General features: G+C 33.3%; 1 protein-coding gene and 2 long non-coding RNA genes across 3 annotated transcripts in view; 1 reads left to right on the top strand and 2 right to left on the bottom strand.

Moving 5' to 3' along the window:
* Positions 1–17,647, top strand: part of LOC114327117 (active breakpoint cluster region-related protein) — a 140,628-nt gene that overhangs the window by 30,546 nt on the left and 92,435 nt on the right. Inside the window, exon 2 of the mRNA XM_028275620.2 lies at positions 1,047–1,270. Within this exon, the coding sequence (XP_028131421.1) occupies positions 1,047–1,270 (224 nt within the window). The remainder of the gene's footprint in view (positions 1–1,046; positions 1,271–17,647) is intronic.
* LOC126887681 (uncharacterized) lies at positions 5,784–8,522 on the bottom strand. The gene is made up of 2 exons (XR_007699141.1): positions 7,083–8,522; positions 5,784–6,597 (listed from the first exon to the last, which is right to left on the bottom strand). It is a non-coding gene; the product is annotated as an uncharacterized LOC126887681 (long non-coding RNA).
* LOC126887682 (uncharacterized) lies at positions 15,479–17,196 on the bottom strand. The gene is made up of 2 exons (XR_007699142.1): positions 16,778–17,196; positions 15,479–16,292 (listed from the first exon to the last, which is right to left on the bottom strand). It is a non-coding gene; the product is annotated as an uncharacterized LOC126887682 (long non-coding RNA).

The following is a 17,647-nucleotide window of genomic DNA, read 5'->3' as shown; positions in this document are numbered from 1 at the left end:
TAAGCTTTCTTCTGGATTTGGTCTGGACCTATTGCTTTACCATTGTTGCTATTTTTATTGCTATTTTAATTTCCTCTTTCTACTTCTACTTCCATATATTATGTTGTATTGCCTCTTACTAATTGATGTATTCTATCCATCTCCTTAATTTTTCATTAGTATTCAATACTAGTTTACCATTTATTTTCCATTTCTAGTTTACCATTTCAGTGCTCTATATTATAGTGTAATAGCTATTGATATACAATAACTGCCACCCTACTAGATACATAGGAACATTTATCTACTACAGTCCTGGACCCTTCAATTGTTGAAATGTTTATTTTCATGTCTAGAGACGTTTAAAACTTCAGAAAATGTGTAGAAACTGGATCTTAATATAGAAAGTTGACAAATAATAGATCAGCTTTAATTTGACCTTTGTAGTTGTCATTTTGTTAAAGTTTTAAAGTATTGTAATATTGTTGTTTTTTGAATAAAGTTATTTTAAAGCAGAATAACAATACTACTAATTAATGTTTTTTTTTATGGAAAAACAATTATTTTCAATAGTTTCCTGACAGTAACATGACAGGGATGAAAGTCACATCTGAGAACGGACCGGATTACCCCATAAGCATAGTAATTAGGTACCTACCCATGTATGTAAATAGTAGGGTCTTGTATTTATTCTAATCTGTCATATTGTGTCCAATTGGCTTATTATACATTAAAAGACAAATTACTGAAATTCGCTGTGAGTCATTGTTTACTTATTGTTTAATTAATTGTATCACATCATAATATAATAAATGACCATATTCTTTGTCATAATAGAGTATGTAATTGTGTAATAGGCAATATATTTCTAGATTGTAGAATATCCAAGAATTGTTTAGTTTAATATTTGCAAACCATAACGGTACAATAATTACATGTTGCTGTCTATTAATAAAAATTCACATTTAAATTTTATACTAGTTGATTCACTTTTGTAATATTGAGAGACATTAATTGTTTGAAAATTATGAATCTGATTTTCATAGTTTGCTTTTTTTAAATTTCAGACTGAAGTCAGTAAACCATCCACTATATCATTAAATGTTGAGGAAACAGAAACTATTTCTGCTAATATGTGCGTCAATGAAATATCCAAGCAGTTAATTGCTAGTGAAGTTCCAGAAAAGTATGAGCCAACAGCTCCACCTGATCCAGATCCGGGAACTTTTGTAACTGTTATCGAAGTCAACGGATTGAAGCAGAATACTTCACCTGTTAAAATACCTCCCAAGTAAGTAATTTCATTTTTATCAATTTAGTTTCAGCACTGATGATCTGTATTAAGATCGAAAACATTCTGCATATGTGATAGCCTTTTAAGGGAGCTTTTAATAAATTATATTAAATCCTTAAATAAAGGATTTTAATTATTTTTTTAAGGAATTATTTATTTTATCACAAAGTATTCAACAGCATTTTAAAATATTCCAAAGACCTATTATATAAGGTAATTTCTTCTTTCTTTTATGCACATCTACTATGTTAATCCAGTCCTACAAATTTTTCAATCATGCGTCTTTTGATAACTTGTAGTGTTTTTTCGGAATCTCTGACAAGGTATACTATTTCATGCATTTTAAGTATTCATAATAAATTTTTGCTATATTAATAGCACTAGGTATCCCATTTTATTTCCAATCTTCTTCTTTTGGTATCATAACCCTGGATGGGTCTTTGCCTTTCTGGCTATGTCCTTCTATTTAGACCTCTCTTGTGCCCTTCTCATCCATTCATAATTTTCAGGTTGTCTTTCATGTGATCCAAGCATTTCGTTCTAGGTCTTCCTTTTTCTCGTATATCTATTATAATGTTTTCTTTGTTGATTTTATGTCTTCTTGTCTCTGGACATGTCCCAGTCATGACAGTCTCGGACTTTTAACAAATCGTACAATATCGTGCTCTTCATTCAATTCGTTAGTTGTTTCTCCTTATTCTCCATGTACCGTCTTCCTCTTTCACTGGGCCATATACTTTTTTCTGAGTATCTTTCTCTTAAACAGCCTGAGCTGTGCTTCATCTTTTTTATCATTACCGAGGTCTGACAACCATAGGTTACTACGGGTCGAATTAATAATCTGTAGATAATCAATTTTCTTCTTTTGTCTAATAATTTCAATGTCATAACTTTTATTAGCATAGTATGTACGATTCCCACTGGAAAAACGTGCATTAATTTCTCTACTTATGAAATTATTTTGATTGATTTCTGTTAATGGTTTCATCATTGAATTGATAGGAAATCTAGGAATAGTATTTTTGATGTAGAACAACATTTCTTCTCTCCAAACTTGGAGCTACACTATATACAATATAATTTTGTTTATTTTTCAAAGTATTCTTGAATATCGTGGCATTTTGTAAATTATTTTTTATAGCGACTAATAATGTATTCCTATATTAATTTAATCCTCCTATCTCGTTGCGACAAATTCAATAGCACTACATAATTAGACACAACTTTTCCATTTAAACATTTGATCCGTTTTTTTCCTTCCTTGGTCACCTTAAATCTCTTCATGACATTTTTACTGTAAAACAGTAAACAAGGAAAAGAGTACAGTACATTTTTTCCTTACATCCAGATATCCTAATATTCTTTTTATATGTATGTGTTCTCTTTTTTATGTACTTTACTTTCACTCACTTGAATTAACTTTAGTACCAGTAAAAAAGGCCTGACAATTATCTGCTTTTTCTCACGAATAAAATGCGCAATAAGAATTTTTTAAATATTACATACTATTTACTGTTACTTTTTTTTGCAATTACCAACGTTAAAAACAAAAAAGTCGTCAATTTCGAACCACGCGATTTTGTTTTTTAATTATCATCACTAAAAATTATGTCAGTGTAAGTTTTGGCAGCCGCTAATTTTTGCCACCCACATGATTCTCTTACCGATATGAACCTGTTACTATTGACGTATCCGAAAACTTCTAGGTGCGTATTTTGTGTGTATTTTGAATGATTTAGAAATTAAAAATAACGTTTATTAACTTGTTGACAATCATCTATCTAAAAAAGTTCTGTTGCAGAAATATGGCTTACTTTTCTTATTAAATCACATTACCAATTTTTCATATAAATTATTCTACTAACATTTTCTATTTATTTACTAACTGTTGTTACTGTGTTTGTATTTTTTAACATTTTTATCTTATTTTCACACTTTATTCTTGTATTAATTTTGTTTTCATGAACTGTAAGGTAGTCATATTAATTTTTAATTTTTTTTCTAAAACTACTTTCACCATTCCCAAAGTTACCTATGGTTGGTGCAGTATAAATATCGATGCACGTCATTCGCGTCTTAGCAAGTGACCTCACAACACAAAATATTTAAGTCATAGGTCTAATCGTTCTTGGAATCTTTTAGCCAAGTATATTGGAATTACAGCCACTACACATATTTTATTATATACGCGTAGAAACAACATTTGAAGATTTCTATTAATGTAAACTTTTAGAAATACACCGTAACTTGTTTCATTTAACTTGTATAAGTGTATTATAAAGCGATTATAAACACTTTAACCACTGTATAATGCTAACGACTCAAGTATAGTCACTCTCGATTTTGACGGTTCCCATTTTGCAATCCACTCCTCAGATAAAATTTTGAATACGCGACGATAACGACCAATAGGCTTTTCATTCACAGTCATTTGTTTCGAGCTTCTGTCATATGTCGTATAATCCGTGTATATTAATATTATACACAGATTATACAACATATGACAGAAGCTCGAAACAAATGGCAATCGATGAAAAGCCCTATTACGGTAAATGCGCGACGGTAACAACTATGGAGACCTGTAAGAAGGAGTGGAAACGCAATGCATCGTTTGTGGGCTAACTTTTCAACCTCTAATTCAACTTTCAGCAATCGCCGCTAGAGGCGCAAGTGTTCGAATAGGTGCTACAAATACATTAGCTCTTATGGACTTATTTATTATTTAACTCATTTTATTATTGTTTTTATCGTAATTAGACATTAATTTATTGGTGGATTGTAGCTGAATGTGTTTTATGCCAAAAATAAATTAGTTTAACCTTATAACATATCGACGTGTGGTAAAAAGTGTATTCTTTTTATACCATTTGTAGATGGAGATGTGACATCAAATTTAAATTTGTCATTACTTTAATATGAGGACAGCTTATTTTGAAGCGGAAATATTTTGTCACATTATCTAACTGCCACATTTATATACCAATGGTATTTCAACTGCAAATTAATTTGTTAATATCTTTGTAACTGATATCAAAAAGTTTGTTAGTTGAAAAAATTGAACTTAACTGTACGTAATTGTTTTTAAAAAGTTATTTAAATAATTTGAAGTTTATTGATCAATTTTTTTTAAATTATTCTTTTTATCAAAATTTAAAATGCTTTTTCTTTTGAACACTTCATTTATCTATATTCTGAAAGCTTACCTATCAGATGTTTAAATTTAGTTAATAAAGTATATGTAAATTAACTACAGACGACAGTCTGACTTTTATAAAATTAATGTTAATTTTTGTGAAATATTTTGTCTCAAAAAATGCATTGTTTCGACAGAAAAACTTTCAAGATCCTCGTATTATTATCACTATAATTTTCAGGTTAAAATAAAAACCAATAATAGGTAATACACAAATTTTATTTACCGAAGGAAATAACATACAAACGAATAGGTATAATCCATGAACGTTATAAATAACATAAAGACAAATATTTATAAAAAGTCTTTATTAACTTCGTTAAGTTCCCTTTTGAATTTTTTATCGGAACGATAACTCGATATAAATCCTGGTACGAAGCAATTTCTTTTAGTGTAAGCTTTCTTGGCACTCATATTTAAATAATATTAACCATCAAAACCAGTAATCTTATATTAACTACGAATAATTAATTATTTTCGAAATTTTCACATTCACTCCAATGCAAAACTAGCATCTATCTCTACGCCACCGCCGCCCTAGCGAGAAACCAAGCAAATAGGCAAAATCGTGTACAAAAATTTCAAGGTCGTCCTATCTCGATTCCTCTCCTCTGTGTAGGCCTCCATAGTAACAACTAATCACGGCAACCATAGGATACCGCTAACTGTCATTCATCTGCGCAAAGGACTAACATTTTTGTTGAATTCGGTGACATTGTCACCAAAATGGAACATAGAGAGAGAACACAGGATTTTTAGCGGAGTGACCCTCATAGATATAACAGAATAGATTAGACCAGTCCGAAAAATAGCGTAATGCGGAACGGTTCGGGTCGGTGGTCTATCTATCTCTCCCTACCGTCGCTTAGCTTTCTCTCTCTAGCATATGATGGCTGCCGCCTCTGTGTAACTTGTAACGAATTATGTGTTAATTATAACAATTCTGTAGGTGATGTGGAAGAATATATATAAGCTTTGAAGGAGTAGCTTAATTGCTTGTTAAGTGTTATTGAGCTGGCTAGCTGGATATGTAAGAGACCTTTTGTGTGACTCAGGAAAGGATCAGGCCGAATTTGCACACCCGAAATAAGACGATAACTAGTAAAGTACTGAAGTGTTCAAGCAAATAAATTAAAAATAAAAAAGAATGAAAAGAAGAGAAATATTGACCAAGAAGATATTTAGAAGTACGGAAGAGGGCGCCTGGTGAATTCTACTTCACCGAGTGACTTATACTGCTGCTTGCATCTACTTATTACTGTTATAGTACTATTACTTTGACCTAGATCTGCGAATTTATAGGAAATAAAACATATATTTAGGTACAACTAACAAATTTAATGAAACAAACCTATAACCCCTATATACAATTTTTATACACTAGCTAAACCGGACGTACTAAGCTATGACACTCCTGTTGATAACACAGGTTTTTACAATATGTGAAAAATATGAAAAGAATGGTTTATATATGAAAGTTAATTAATGTAAAAATGTATGTACAAATTTGTTGTTAATGAAGAAGCCAATATTGGCTGACAATATCGTATCTGTTCGGAGGTGATAAACGTAAGTATAATACCTGACAATGAAATCAAAGTTTCGATAAGGATTCAAACTGAGATAATGTGCACACTATCTTTACAGATAGTTTATAATCCCCCCCACTATTTTAAAATAAATGAGCTAACCTTGAAATATAAAATTTTTGAAAAATTATTGTTTAGTTTAATTATGTTTAAGAAAATGAAGGTATACTATTATTAGGATTATTAAGTTATTGATACAAAAAAAAATAGGTAAAAGTGCAAATATTATTAAAACAAATTACAATCAAATTGACTTATAAAAACCTGTCCGGTCTACCAAGTGACCATGGGTTCTCCAACTCTTTCCAGGGAATGATCAGAGGCCCAAGGAAGGTAGCTTGCGGTGTTCCTCAACCTAGGAGGGAGATGTATCCTTGTTACCAACTGGAGATACCTCTCAGTATCGGCGAATTCCAAAAAATAAATTCCATAAAAACCAAGATTCCAATAAAATCAAAACTTCCAAATATGTCCCAAAATTTCCCACTCTTTCCCAAAAATTATTCTTATTTCTGTTGACTAAATCTTCTATTCTCCAGCGACTAAAAGAAAACAAAAATCTTTCAGTCATATTACTTCTTTTGAGTAACATGAAACACGGTATGTAGGAAGGTATTTATAAAAAGTTTGTAGAAAAAACTTGAAACAAAAAGTTGAATCACTGATGTGTGTAATTGAAGTATGATTGACCTTGATTCTTTTTCCATGTGAAGACATTTGAAAAACTAAACTATGGTTAAGGATTACTTGTTGCAAAATATGATTGTAAAGTTGGATGTTACAAGAAGGATTTCTTTACAGACGTAAACTAAAAGTAAAGGAAAATGTCGTTAAGTCAGAAATTACTTTGAACTGGACATATAATTTTAAAGAATCTTTCTCAGTAGAATACATAAATTTGGTAGTTATAGGGACTACTTAAGACCTGATGGTTACAGAATAACAATTTTCCTAATGTAAGTATGGTATTGAAAATGAGAAAATGGTTATTTTTTTTTCCTTGGCAAGAACAAAAAATGGCGCTTACCCAATGTCCAGAATCCTCCGATATTGGAACTAAAACAGCACTCTCACCATAATTTATACCATAAAATAAACTTCTTTCCAACTTAAATGCATTCCTTTTCAACTAAATAATTATTTTCTAAATAAAATAAAATGGCTAGACACCGGTCGCTGGAAAATCACATCATTTGCAGACGGCTACCGAAGATCAAGTAACCATCAACTTTCACTTTCTTTCCGTCCTGTCAACAGGCGGAAATTGTCATTTACCCATGAGCCAACGAATAAATGTAAAATTCACTAACCATACTACCAACCAAAATAATTATAATGGGCTCAAGTTTAGATTACACTCTATGCGAGTGAACGTATACCGGGTTGCATACTTAATAGTTACAGAAATGAATCTTATAGTAACGATCGGGATACTGATCGTTACATTCTCCCATTACTTGGAAAAAAAAATTGATCTTATGAGCAATTTTTTTCCATATACACCTATAAATACCCAATACAAGTATCCATAGAGAAAATCACACGCTGTGGGATCCAACCCAGGCGTGAATAAACCGAATGACTAAAATAACCTAAGAATACTACACTACTCTAAACTAATCTATCGTTGGACACCGTCCAAACTCTTAGGACCAGTCCTCTGTGACCTATGCCCTAAAGTCCAAATTGTGTTCGAGTTGATTCAGTAGATTTAAAATAAACCCCAAATTATGGTCAACAAGAACACCATAACAATATTCATGAAGGCAAACCTATATATAACCTATACAAAGACTAACTCAAACACACTTACATCTGACTCGATCGATTATACCTAACCGCAAATTATGAGTCCTGTAAATGGGATTATCTTAATACTCAATATATCACATATCGTACCAACATACATACTTAAGGTTTCTATAACCCTTTGCTAAATTACATAATTCAGATAACTCCTAATCTCAAAAAAAATGTCGAATGGGACGAGTACTACACAATCGTTCTATCGATGGACAACAGATTTACATAGAGCATATCCAAAGTGAACAATCAGTAGATCTCGTGGCCAATTCTTGATAAGCCAAACATAGGCCATAGTATATATCAAAATAAATATAAGAGTTATTGACAAGAAAAGAAATTATTGTAGCAAGCCTTTTATCCTAAATTGATCCGACAGTGGACAACAGATTTATATTGAAGCATATCCAAGGTGGAACAACCAGGCAGATTTAAGTGAGCAACGCTACAACCTAGCACTAAATGTGCTAATAGTGATTACATATTGGGTACCATGAACTTAATTCAACTGATCATCCGAATTGTATCAGATGCTATGGAAGATCTTCCTAAAGGTACCTAATCGAATAGTTGACATAAAAGAAGTTAGCTCATTCTGGGATCCTCTAAATATAGCTATAGCTACAACAGATTGATAAGAATGGCCAGAAGGAGCCAACCAATATTTCGAAGTCATCACACATGAAATAACTCAAGAAGTCACATATTGATAACTCTTATAAATAAATCCAATTAAGGAAATACTAGAGAACAAGTAAATCAATTTCTAAAGAAACTGCAGATTAAGAAAATGTTCCCTAGTTACTCACAGAGAACAGGATATTGATCCTGACTCAAAGGTACATATGAACCAAAAAAAATTAAATTAGTTCCTCGGAAAGATGATGCTTGAACAAAATAATCCCTTGGTGAATACAAAAGCTACAATATTTCAATATAACAAAGAAGTAACCATCATTATCAGAATAATAAAATAGTAAAACTTAAGAAGGATAGATAAACATACAAGTTAAGACTAAGTCTCTTCAGAATGAATGTAAACTGAAAATCGAATAAGAATGCCTAGTGCATGATTAAAATAATGATTAAACATTCTATCATAAAGATTCAGCATCTGAACTAATTGAGGTATGGCTTGGAACTAGGCAACTGTGAGCAATGAAATCTGCTTCCTATCAGGTGCACAATCGATAAGCAACAAGTCTCGAACCCACGTATTTGCATAGCCAAGCTAGGCAAACCACTTTCCTAAGAAATGTTCACTACAATAAATAATGAAATGGTTTCATAGTCTTAATCATAAATTTGATCTCAATTAACTTTATCAAAATTTGGACACATGAGGTATAACTTTGGAATCACACTGTATACTAAAATTGCCTTTACCCAAACAAATATCACAATGACTTCTTTAGACAAAAATAAGCTAATGTACCAAGGAATCATGCTAAGCACTGAAATAACTTTCCAGTAGAAACTACAAATTCAAATACAAAACGAGATAATCCTAATCTAAACCTATTATGTAGATACCCTAATCTACAAGTGATGACATATATAAGCATAATCACATACAAGGTGTTAACAGTTCCATACCAGTTCAATAATAAACCAAATTAAGCTAAATCTCAATAATAAACTAATGGCATCTAACATACATAGAATATGGAAAGCTAGAAAGATTACTATAATAGATAAAACATAGAGTCCCTATCTGGTGACTAAAATCAAAATCCAATCATTAACCTATTCATTGCACAATCGAGTATTTCTGAAATTTAGAAAGAGGAATTAACTTGATCAATATTGTTAAGTTAATCTTCTTCTTCTGACGACGAAGATGCTAAGTCGTTGACAGTATTATCTGGTAACAAGTCCTTTATATGAAATCGACCAAGCTTTCGGTTGGACGAACTATCTTTTAATTCATATATTAAAGGAGAGATTACTTTACTGACAACACATGGGACATATTTCTGACAAAATTTGGCAGAAATAGCATCACCTTTACTAGACTTAACGAAATTCCGTTTCAATACCCGATCACCCACAAAGAATCGCAAATCTCTTTTCCTCAAATTATATTGACTCTGTGACTTAAAGTAAGAAGATTTTAACTTCTTTCTGATGTCTGCAAATATTGGGGGTAAAGTCTGAAGATCATCTAAACGATGGAGTTTCTCAGAGATCTGAGGGAGATTTGTGGAATTGTCCGAAATTAAACCAAAATAATCACCAGACAAAGCAATATTTCTACCAAAATTCAAATAAGCTGGAGAACATTGAGTAACTTCATGGACCGAAGTTCTTATGGCTTGAGCTATTGAGTGAATATACTGGTCCCAAGCTCTGTGATCTGGATAAGTGTATGATCTAAGGGCTGTTACAATACTGCGGTTCACTCGCTCACTATGATTAGCTTGCGGATGGTAAGCAGCATTATAAAAGATCTTCTGAACTTTGTATTTAGTTAGAAGGTCTTTAAAAGCCTTAGACACAAATTGAGGACCATTGTCACAAGACACAATTTGGGGAACACCAAACAACAAAAAGACTTGTTCTTCCAAATATTTCACAATGGCAGGGACAGTGGCATTCCGAAGAGGAAAAACTAGTGGAAATTTTGTAAAGTAGTCCACAACCACCAAACAATAGGTATAGCCATTGTAGCTACGAGGATATGGTCCAATCAGATCCATGGATATCATCTGCCATGGGAAGTCAATGTTCCTAAAAGTACCCATTAATCCAGCTTGTGGCATAGTACTTGGCTTGCAAGTAGCACAAACTCTACATCTAGAAATATATTTCTTGATATAGTTGCGCATGCCAGGCCAATAATATAATTCTGCTATCCTACTAAATGTTTTATAAGAACCAAAATGACCAGATGTCACATTATCATGAAATGTACGAAGAATTTCATCCCGGTTTGCTGTTGGGACAACAATCTTCCAATCAGACATATTAGACAAAGTTTCCACTGAACTAACGACATGCTTATAAAGGATATTATTTTCTACTTTAAAATCAGGATACTGATCAGGTTCTTGGGTAACCTTTTCCACCATTTTCTGATACCATGTATCCGGAACTAAAGTGGATAAGTCAAGAAGATTGACATCAAATGTTCGAGACAAAGCATCAGCTACTACAACACCATTTGCCTTACGATGGACGATATTATAATCAAATGCAGACAACTTACAAATCCATCGAGACAAACGTTGGGATGGGTTACGCATAGAATGCATCCAGAGTAACGAGCTATGATCAGTAATAAGGGTACACTTACGACCTTCTAAATAGTACCGAAAAGCCTCCAAGCCATGAATAATAGCAAGGAGTTCACGCTCTGTAGTGGAATAATTTTTCTGAGCTTTATTGAGCTTCTTACTAGTATATGCTATGGGGTGTTCAGAACCATCTTTCATCTGAAAGAGTACACCACCTGAGGCGGTATTTGAACAGTCAGTCATGAGGTAGAAATGTTCACTGAAATCAGGTGAAGTCATGACTGGAGCACTAGTAAGAGCTTCTTTAATACGATGAAAAGCATCGTCGGCTTCAGGAGTCCAGGTGATAGTCTGGCCCTTTTTCCTATTTTTAAGGAGGTCAGTAAGCGGTGATAATAAAGTAGAATAAGAAGGCACAAATCGACGATAGTACCCACACATGCCCAAGATCCTACGTAATTGTGTAGTAGTTTTAGGAATGGGGAAGTCCTTAATAGCGGTTACTTTATCAGGGTCTGTTCTCAAACCTTGATGATCAACAACATATCCTAGAAATTTCAAATTAGGACGACAAAAATTACATTTCTCTAAATTAACCGTGAGATTAGCCTCTTTAAGGCGTGAAAATAATTTCTCCAATATATCAATATGTGAGGAAAAATCAGGAGTAACAACTATAATGTCATCTAGATAATAAAATACAAATGGTTCAAGTTGTGGACCAATAACCAAGTCCATTAAACGACACATTGTTTGCGGAGCTGAAACTAGACCGAAAGGCATTGTGACAAATTGAAATAACCCTTTACCACTGACAGCGAAAGCGGTATACTTCTTACTCTCTTCGCTTAACGGAATCTGTAAGAAGGCTTTGGATAAATCGATCGAAGAGATATATTTGGCATTCTGAAGTTTGCTCAGAATGATATCTATCCGAGGAATGGGATACGCATCTCGATTGGTAGTGATACTATTAAGTTTGCGACCATCGAAGCATACTCTGAATGATCCATCCTTCTTCTTTGTCATCCATAAGGGACTACAAAATGACGACGTCGACTTTTCGATAATGTTTAAAGAGAGCATCGAATCAATTTCTTTACTTAAATCTGCTTGCCATGCCTGAGGTATGGGATATTGATATTGCCTGAAAGGAGTTGTAGTGTTCACTTCGATAGTATGGGATATTAAATGTGTACGACCTAATTTATCCTTGGAAGAGATAGATGAAAATTTAGAGATAATATTCTCTAACTGTTTTTGCTCTAAGCTAGACAAACTAGAGAACTCACGAATGGCACTTAAAGTTGCAACATTAAAGGAAGATATAAACAATGAAAAATCTGAGCAATTTAGTGTACTATTAAATGCATTCAAGAAATCCATGCCAAGAATTATAGAATTTTTAACTGAAGGTATAACATAAAATGTAATCAGTTTCCGAATATTGGCAACTACGATTTCTGTGTCAAATTTACCTGTAATTGACTGTATAGCACCATCTGCAGTAGAGACTTGTAAAGAAGAAATAGGCATAACATTAATATCCGTATTTTCTAATAATTTCAATGAATACGAACCTATTAAAGAAATGTTCGAGCCACTATCTAATAGAGCTAAACACGATTGTCCTAATATTTCAATTTCAAGATAAGGTCTATTATCGTTATGTTTCCTAACTAATAAAGAATTTAGATCAAAATCCAAAATATCTGATTTATTTTCAAAATTATCTGGTACTAACATAGACATATTATTATCATTTACTAACTTACAACCTGGTATAGAATTTGGAACTGTTTCCTCGCCTTGATTATGCTTATTACTAAAATTCCAGCTTAAGACTGGAGGGAATAACCTACGATCAAGCAAACCGCTCGAGTCAACTGAAGTGTTACTAACAATTACTTTTTCCCTGATTTCGGTTTGCGTGTTGGCCTCCGGTTGGAAGTGGTTCTTCCTTCCTGAGAGGTGTTCGAACTGCTGGCGGGTATTGGACCTGAAGCTTCGTCTACGGCTGCGGTCATATTCCCTGATGGGGCTGCTGTTTGAGGAACGCTCAGGGTACGAGCCTCTGCATGCTCGTTTCCCGAACACTTAAAACAATTTCGTTTCAGTGTGTTATCTTTACCACAACCGTGGCAGAAAATCCGGGTTTGGGGTCTAGAACAATCCCGAAATGCGTGACCAGCTTCCTGACAATTCCAACAAGAAAAAGAAGAAGTAGCCACAGACACATTCGGTGTATGGGGTCTAGATTGCCAAGAACGATTTCTCGAGGAGTGAGAATTAAAACCAGGACCAGAATTAAATCGCGAGGTTGTAGGAGGATTAAAAGACCAAGATAAAGTTTCCTCTAATCGTTTACATTTTTCTGTGAGTTCTTCTATACTGGCTATATCAACCAGTGCCAATTGGGCATGGTAAAAAGGTAGTAAACATTTTAAAATTATTTTTATTTTCGAACTATCCGTTAAAGGAGTGTCTAGTCGACTACACATGCCTAACATAGTGTTGATAAACATGGTCACTGATTCTCCAGGTTTCTGCTTGTGGTTCTTGATCTCGTCTAAGAGATCAGTTTGGAAAGAATAAGGCAGAAAATCGGATTTTAGTTTCTGAGCCAAACCAGTCCAAGTGGTAAAGCTACCACGGTTGTTCATAAACCACGTAAAAGCATGGCCTGTAAATAGTTCGGCAGAAGCCGAAAAAAGATCTTCCTCACTCACACCTCTCGAAACACGAAGACATTCTACCCTATCTAAAAATGAAATTACTTGGTCATAATGACCTTCACCAGAAAACGAAACTCCCCACTTATGTACCTGCACAGGCTTGGGATGTAACAAGGAATTAGAGGCTTGAACCGAAGAAACAGGAGTGGACGTGGCTAGAGGATTTACTCGAGAATCGAGTTCACCTTCTAGACTGAGTATCCTAATGGACATAGAGCGTTTGTAAAGTTGTTGCTCCTCATCTGAGCAACATAATAAGTGGACACGACCAGAGATATGAGCAAGACGTGAAATGTATCTAGAATACATGCTATCATGGACAGTCCCTCTAAAATTATTTATCTTTTGCGTAAGATCCTCTAGTGTCTCATTTATTCCCTGTTGTTGTTCCAGGAAAGGAATAGCTGCAGCTGAAATTTGTCGGAAACTCCTATTTCCTTGCTCTTGTTTAAGAGCACCACGCAATAGACTGCGTTTTCTATCACATTTAGCGGCTTCTTCAACCTCTATTTCCCTGATCCTCAGCTCATAGTCTAATTCCTTAACCAACAAATGTTCTGGCTGAAAGGTACACATGGTGGTAGTGAAAATTTAGTAACAATAAACCCAACCCAACAAAGACAAACCGAACCCAACCCAACAACGACCAATTAACCGACAATCTATTAAACGAGCTGCTAAACCGATGAATGAATAAACCGACAAACCAAATATAACCGATCTATATATATTTGGGGTAGATATTTAAAATAATTCAAGCAAATATTTAGTGTAAATGTATATAAAAAAAATCTTTGTAAATTATATATAGGTACAGAATGCAACAACTTAGCAAAACTATAGTATATTGCAGCTGCACCTAGATCAAAATCAGTAATGTACCTAGATATCAAAAAAAATAAATCATTCAAAATTTTCCAAACTAAATCAGGTATCACCAAACCGATCAGACCGAAATGTCAACCAATATACCTGTTCAACTATTATCCTACTCAAGATTTACGATTATTATTTTAAATAAATTAAAATAGTACCAATACAGCAATATAAGTGCACTAGTTTATTACTTTTTTCCAAGTAACGTACAAAAGAACAAACATATATCTCTATATAACTCTAAATTATACAACAATGAACCAGATAGATACTTACTAGAAAAGTTTTCAACAAAAGCAACCAAAATAAAAGAAGATAATATATTATACTGTCTTATTGAGAAGTCGGGCCCCACGTTGGGCGCCAATTGTAACGAATTATGTGTTAATTACAACAATTCTGTAGGTGATGTGGAAGAATATATATAAGCTTTGAAGGAGTAGCTTAATTGCTTGTTAAGTGTTATTGAGCTGGCTAGCTGGATATGTAAGAGACCTTTTGTGTGACTCAGGAAAGGATCAGGCCGAATTTGCACACCCGAAATAAGACGATAACTAGTAAAGTACTGAAGTGTTCAAGCAAATAAATTAAAAATAAAAAAGAATGAAAAGAAGAGAAATATTGACCAAGAAGATATTTAGAAGTACGGAAGAGGGCGCCTGGTGAATTCTACTTCACCGAGTGACTTATACTGCTGCTTGCATCTACTTATTACTGTTATAGTACTATTACTTTGACCTAGATCTGCGAATTTATAGGAAATAAAACATATATTTAGGTACAACTAACAAATTTAATGAAACAAACCTATAACCCCTATATACAATTTTTATACACTAGCTAAACCGGACGTACTAAGCTATGACACTCCTGTTGATAACACAGGTTTTTACAATATGTGAAAAATATGAAAAGAATGGTTTATATATGAAAGTTAATTAATGTAAAAATGTATGTACAAATTTGTTGTTAATGAAGAAGCCAATATTGGCTGACAATATCGTATCTGTTCGGAGGTGATAAACGTAAGTATAATACCTGACAATGAAATCAAAGTTTCGATAAGGATTCAAACTGAGATAATGTGCACACTATCTTTACAGATAGTTTATAATCCCCCCCACTATTTTAAAATAAATGAGCTAACCTTGAAATATAAAATTTTTGAAAAATTATTGTTTAGTTTAATTATGTTTAAGAAAATGAAGGTATACTATTATTAGGATTATTAAGTTATTGATACAAAAAAAAATAGGTAAAAGTGCAAATATTATTAAAACAAATTACAATCAAATTGACTTATAAAAACCTGTCCGGTCTACCAAGTGACCATGGGTTCTCCAACTCTTTCCAGGGAATGATCAGAGGCCCAAGGAAGGTAGCTTGCGGTGTTCCTCAACCTAGGAGGGAGATGTATCCTTGTTACCAACTGGAGATACCTCTCAGTATCGGCGAATTCCAAAAAATAAATTCCATAAAAACCAAGATTCCAATAAAATCAAAACTTCCAAATATGTCCCAAAATTTCCCACTCTTTCCCAAAAATTATTCTTATTTCTGTTGACTAAATCTTCTATTCTCCAGCGACTAAAAGAAAACAAAAATCTTTCAGTCATATTACTTCTTTTGAGTAACATGAAACACGGTATGTAGGAAGGTATTTATAAAAAGTTTGTAGAAAAAACTTGAAACAAAAAGTTGAATCACTGATGTGTGTAATTGAAGTATGATTGACCTTGATTCTTTTTCCATGTGAAGACATTTGAAAAACTAAACTATGGTTAAGGATTACTTGTTGCAAAATATGATTGTAAAGTTGGATGTTACAAGAAGGATTTCTTTACAGACGTAAACTAAAAGTAAAGGAAAATGTCGTTAAGTCAGAAATTACTTTGAACTGGACATATAATTTTAAAGAATCTTTCTCAGTAGAATACATAAATTTGGTAGTTATAGGGACTACTTAAGACCTGATGGTTACAGAATAACAATTTTCCTAATGTAAGTATGGCATTGAAAATGAGAAAATGGTTATTTTTTTTTCCTTGGCAAGAACAAAAAATGGCGCTTACCCAATGTCCAGAATCCTCCGATATTGGAACTAAAACAGCACTCTCACCATAATTTATACCATAAAATAAACTTCTTTCCAACTTAAATGCATTCCTTTTCAACTAAATAATTATTTTCTAAATAAAATAAAATGGCTAGACACCGGTCGCTGGAAAATCACATCATTTGCAGACGGCTACCGAAGATCAAGTAACCATCAACTTTCACTTTCTTTCCGTCCTGTCAACAGGCGGAAATTGTCATTTACCCATGAGCCAACGAATAAATGTAAAATTCACTAACCATACTACCAACCAAAATAATTATAATGGGCTCAAGTTTAGATTACACTCTATGCGAGTGAACGTATACCGGGTTGCATACTTAATAGTTACAGAAATGAATCTTATAGTAACGATCGGGATACTGATCGTTACAAACTGTCGTTCCATTACTCCCACCTCTTGGTATATACGCTCACCCTCGCACGACAGACAAGGATAGCTAGACCACCGTACTTAATATCGGCGTTACACCTCGATGCATTGAGTAGCATATGACTAGCCAGATCTATTGTTGACATATCTCTGGTGACCCTACTGATTCGTTCGCATTATACTGTGCTTTAACTGCGATCGAACGAAGGTGACATTTTGGCATAAGTTGGTACCACTTATTTGACAGTTGCGTTATTGACACTTCAGATTTGTTTTTCTTATTTTTCTATTAAATTATTAATTATTTTTTTATTTATTTACATTGAATATTAATTTCTGTTGCATAATCTACTTCTGCAATAATTGTGATATATTTAATTTAAAATAACAGGATTTTTTTTGTAATTTGGCAACAATGTCAGCTTAGATCTCCGACGTGCATTGGGATTTATA

The sequence above is a fragment of the Diabrotica virgifera genome, chromosome 7, assembly GCF_917563875.1.
Source record: "Diabrotica virgifera virgifera chromosome 7, PGI_DIABVI_V3a".
NCBI classification, from domain to species: domain Eukaryota; kingdom Metazoa; phylum Arthropoda; class Insecta; order Coleoptera; family Chrysomelidae; genus Diabrotica; species Diabrotica virgifera.
The sequence above is the reverse complement of the archived record's forward strand: the minus strand, read 5'-3'. Positions and strand labels throughout refer to the sequence as shown.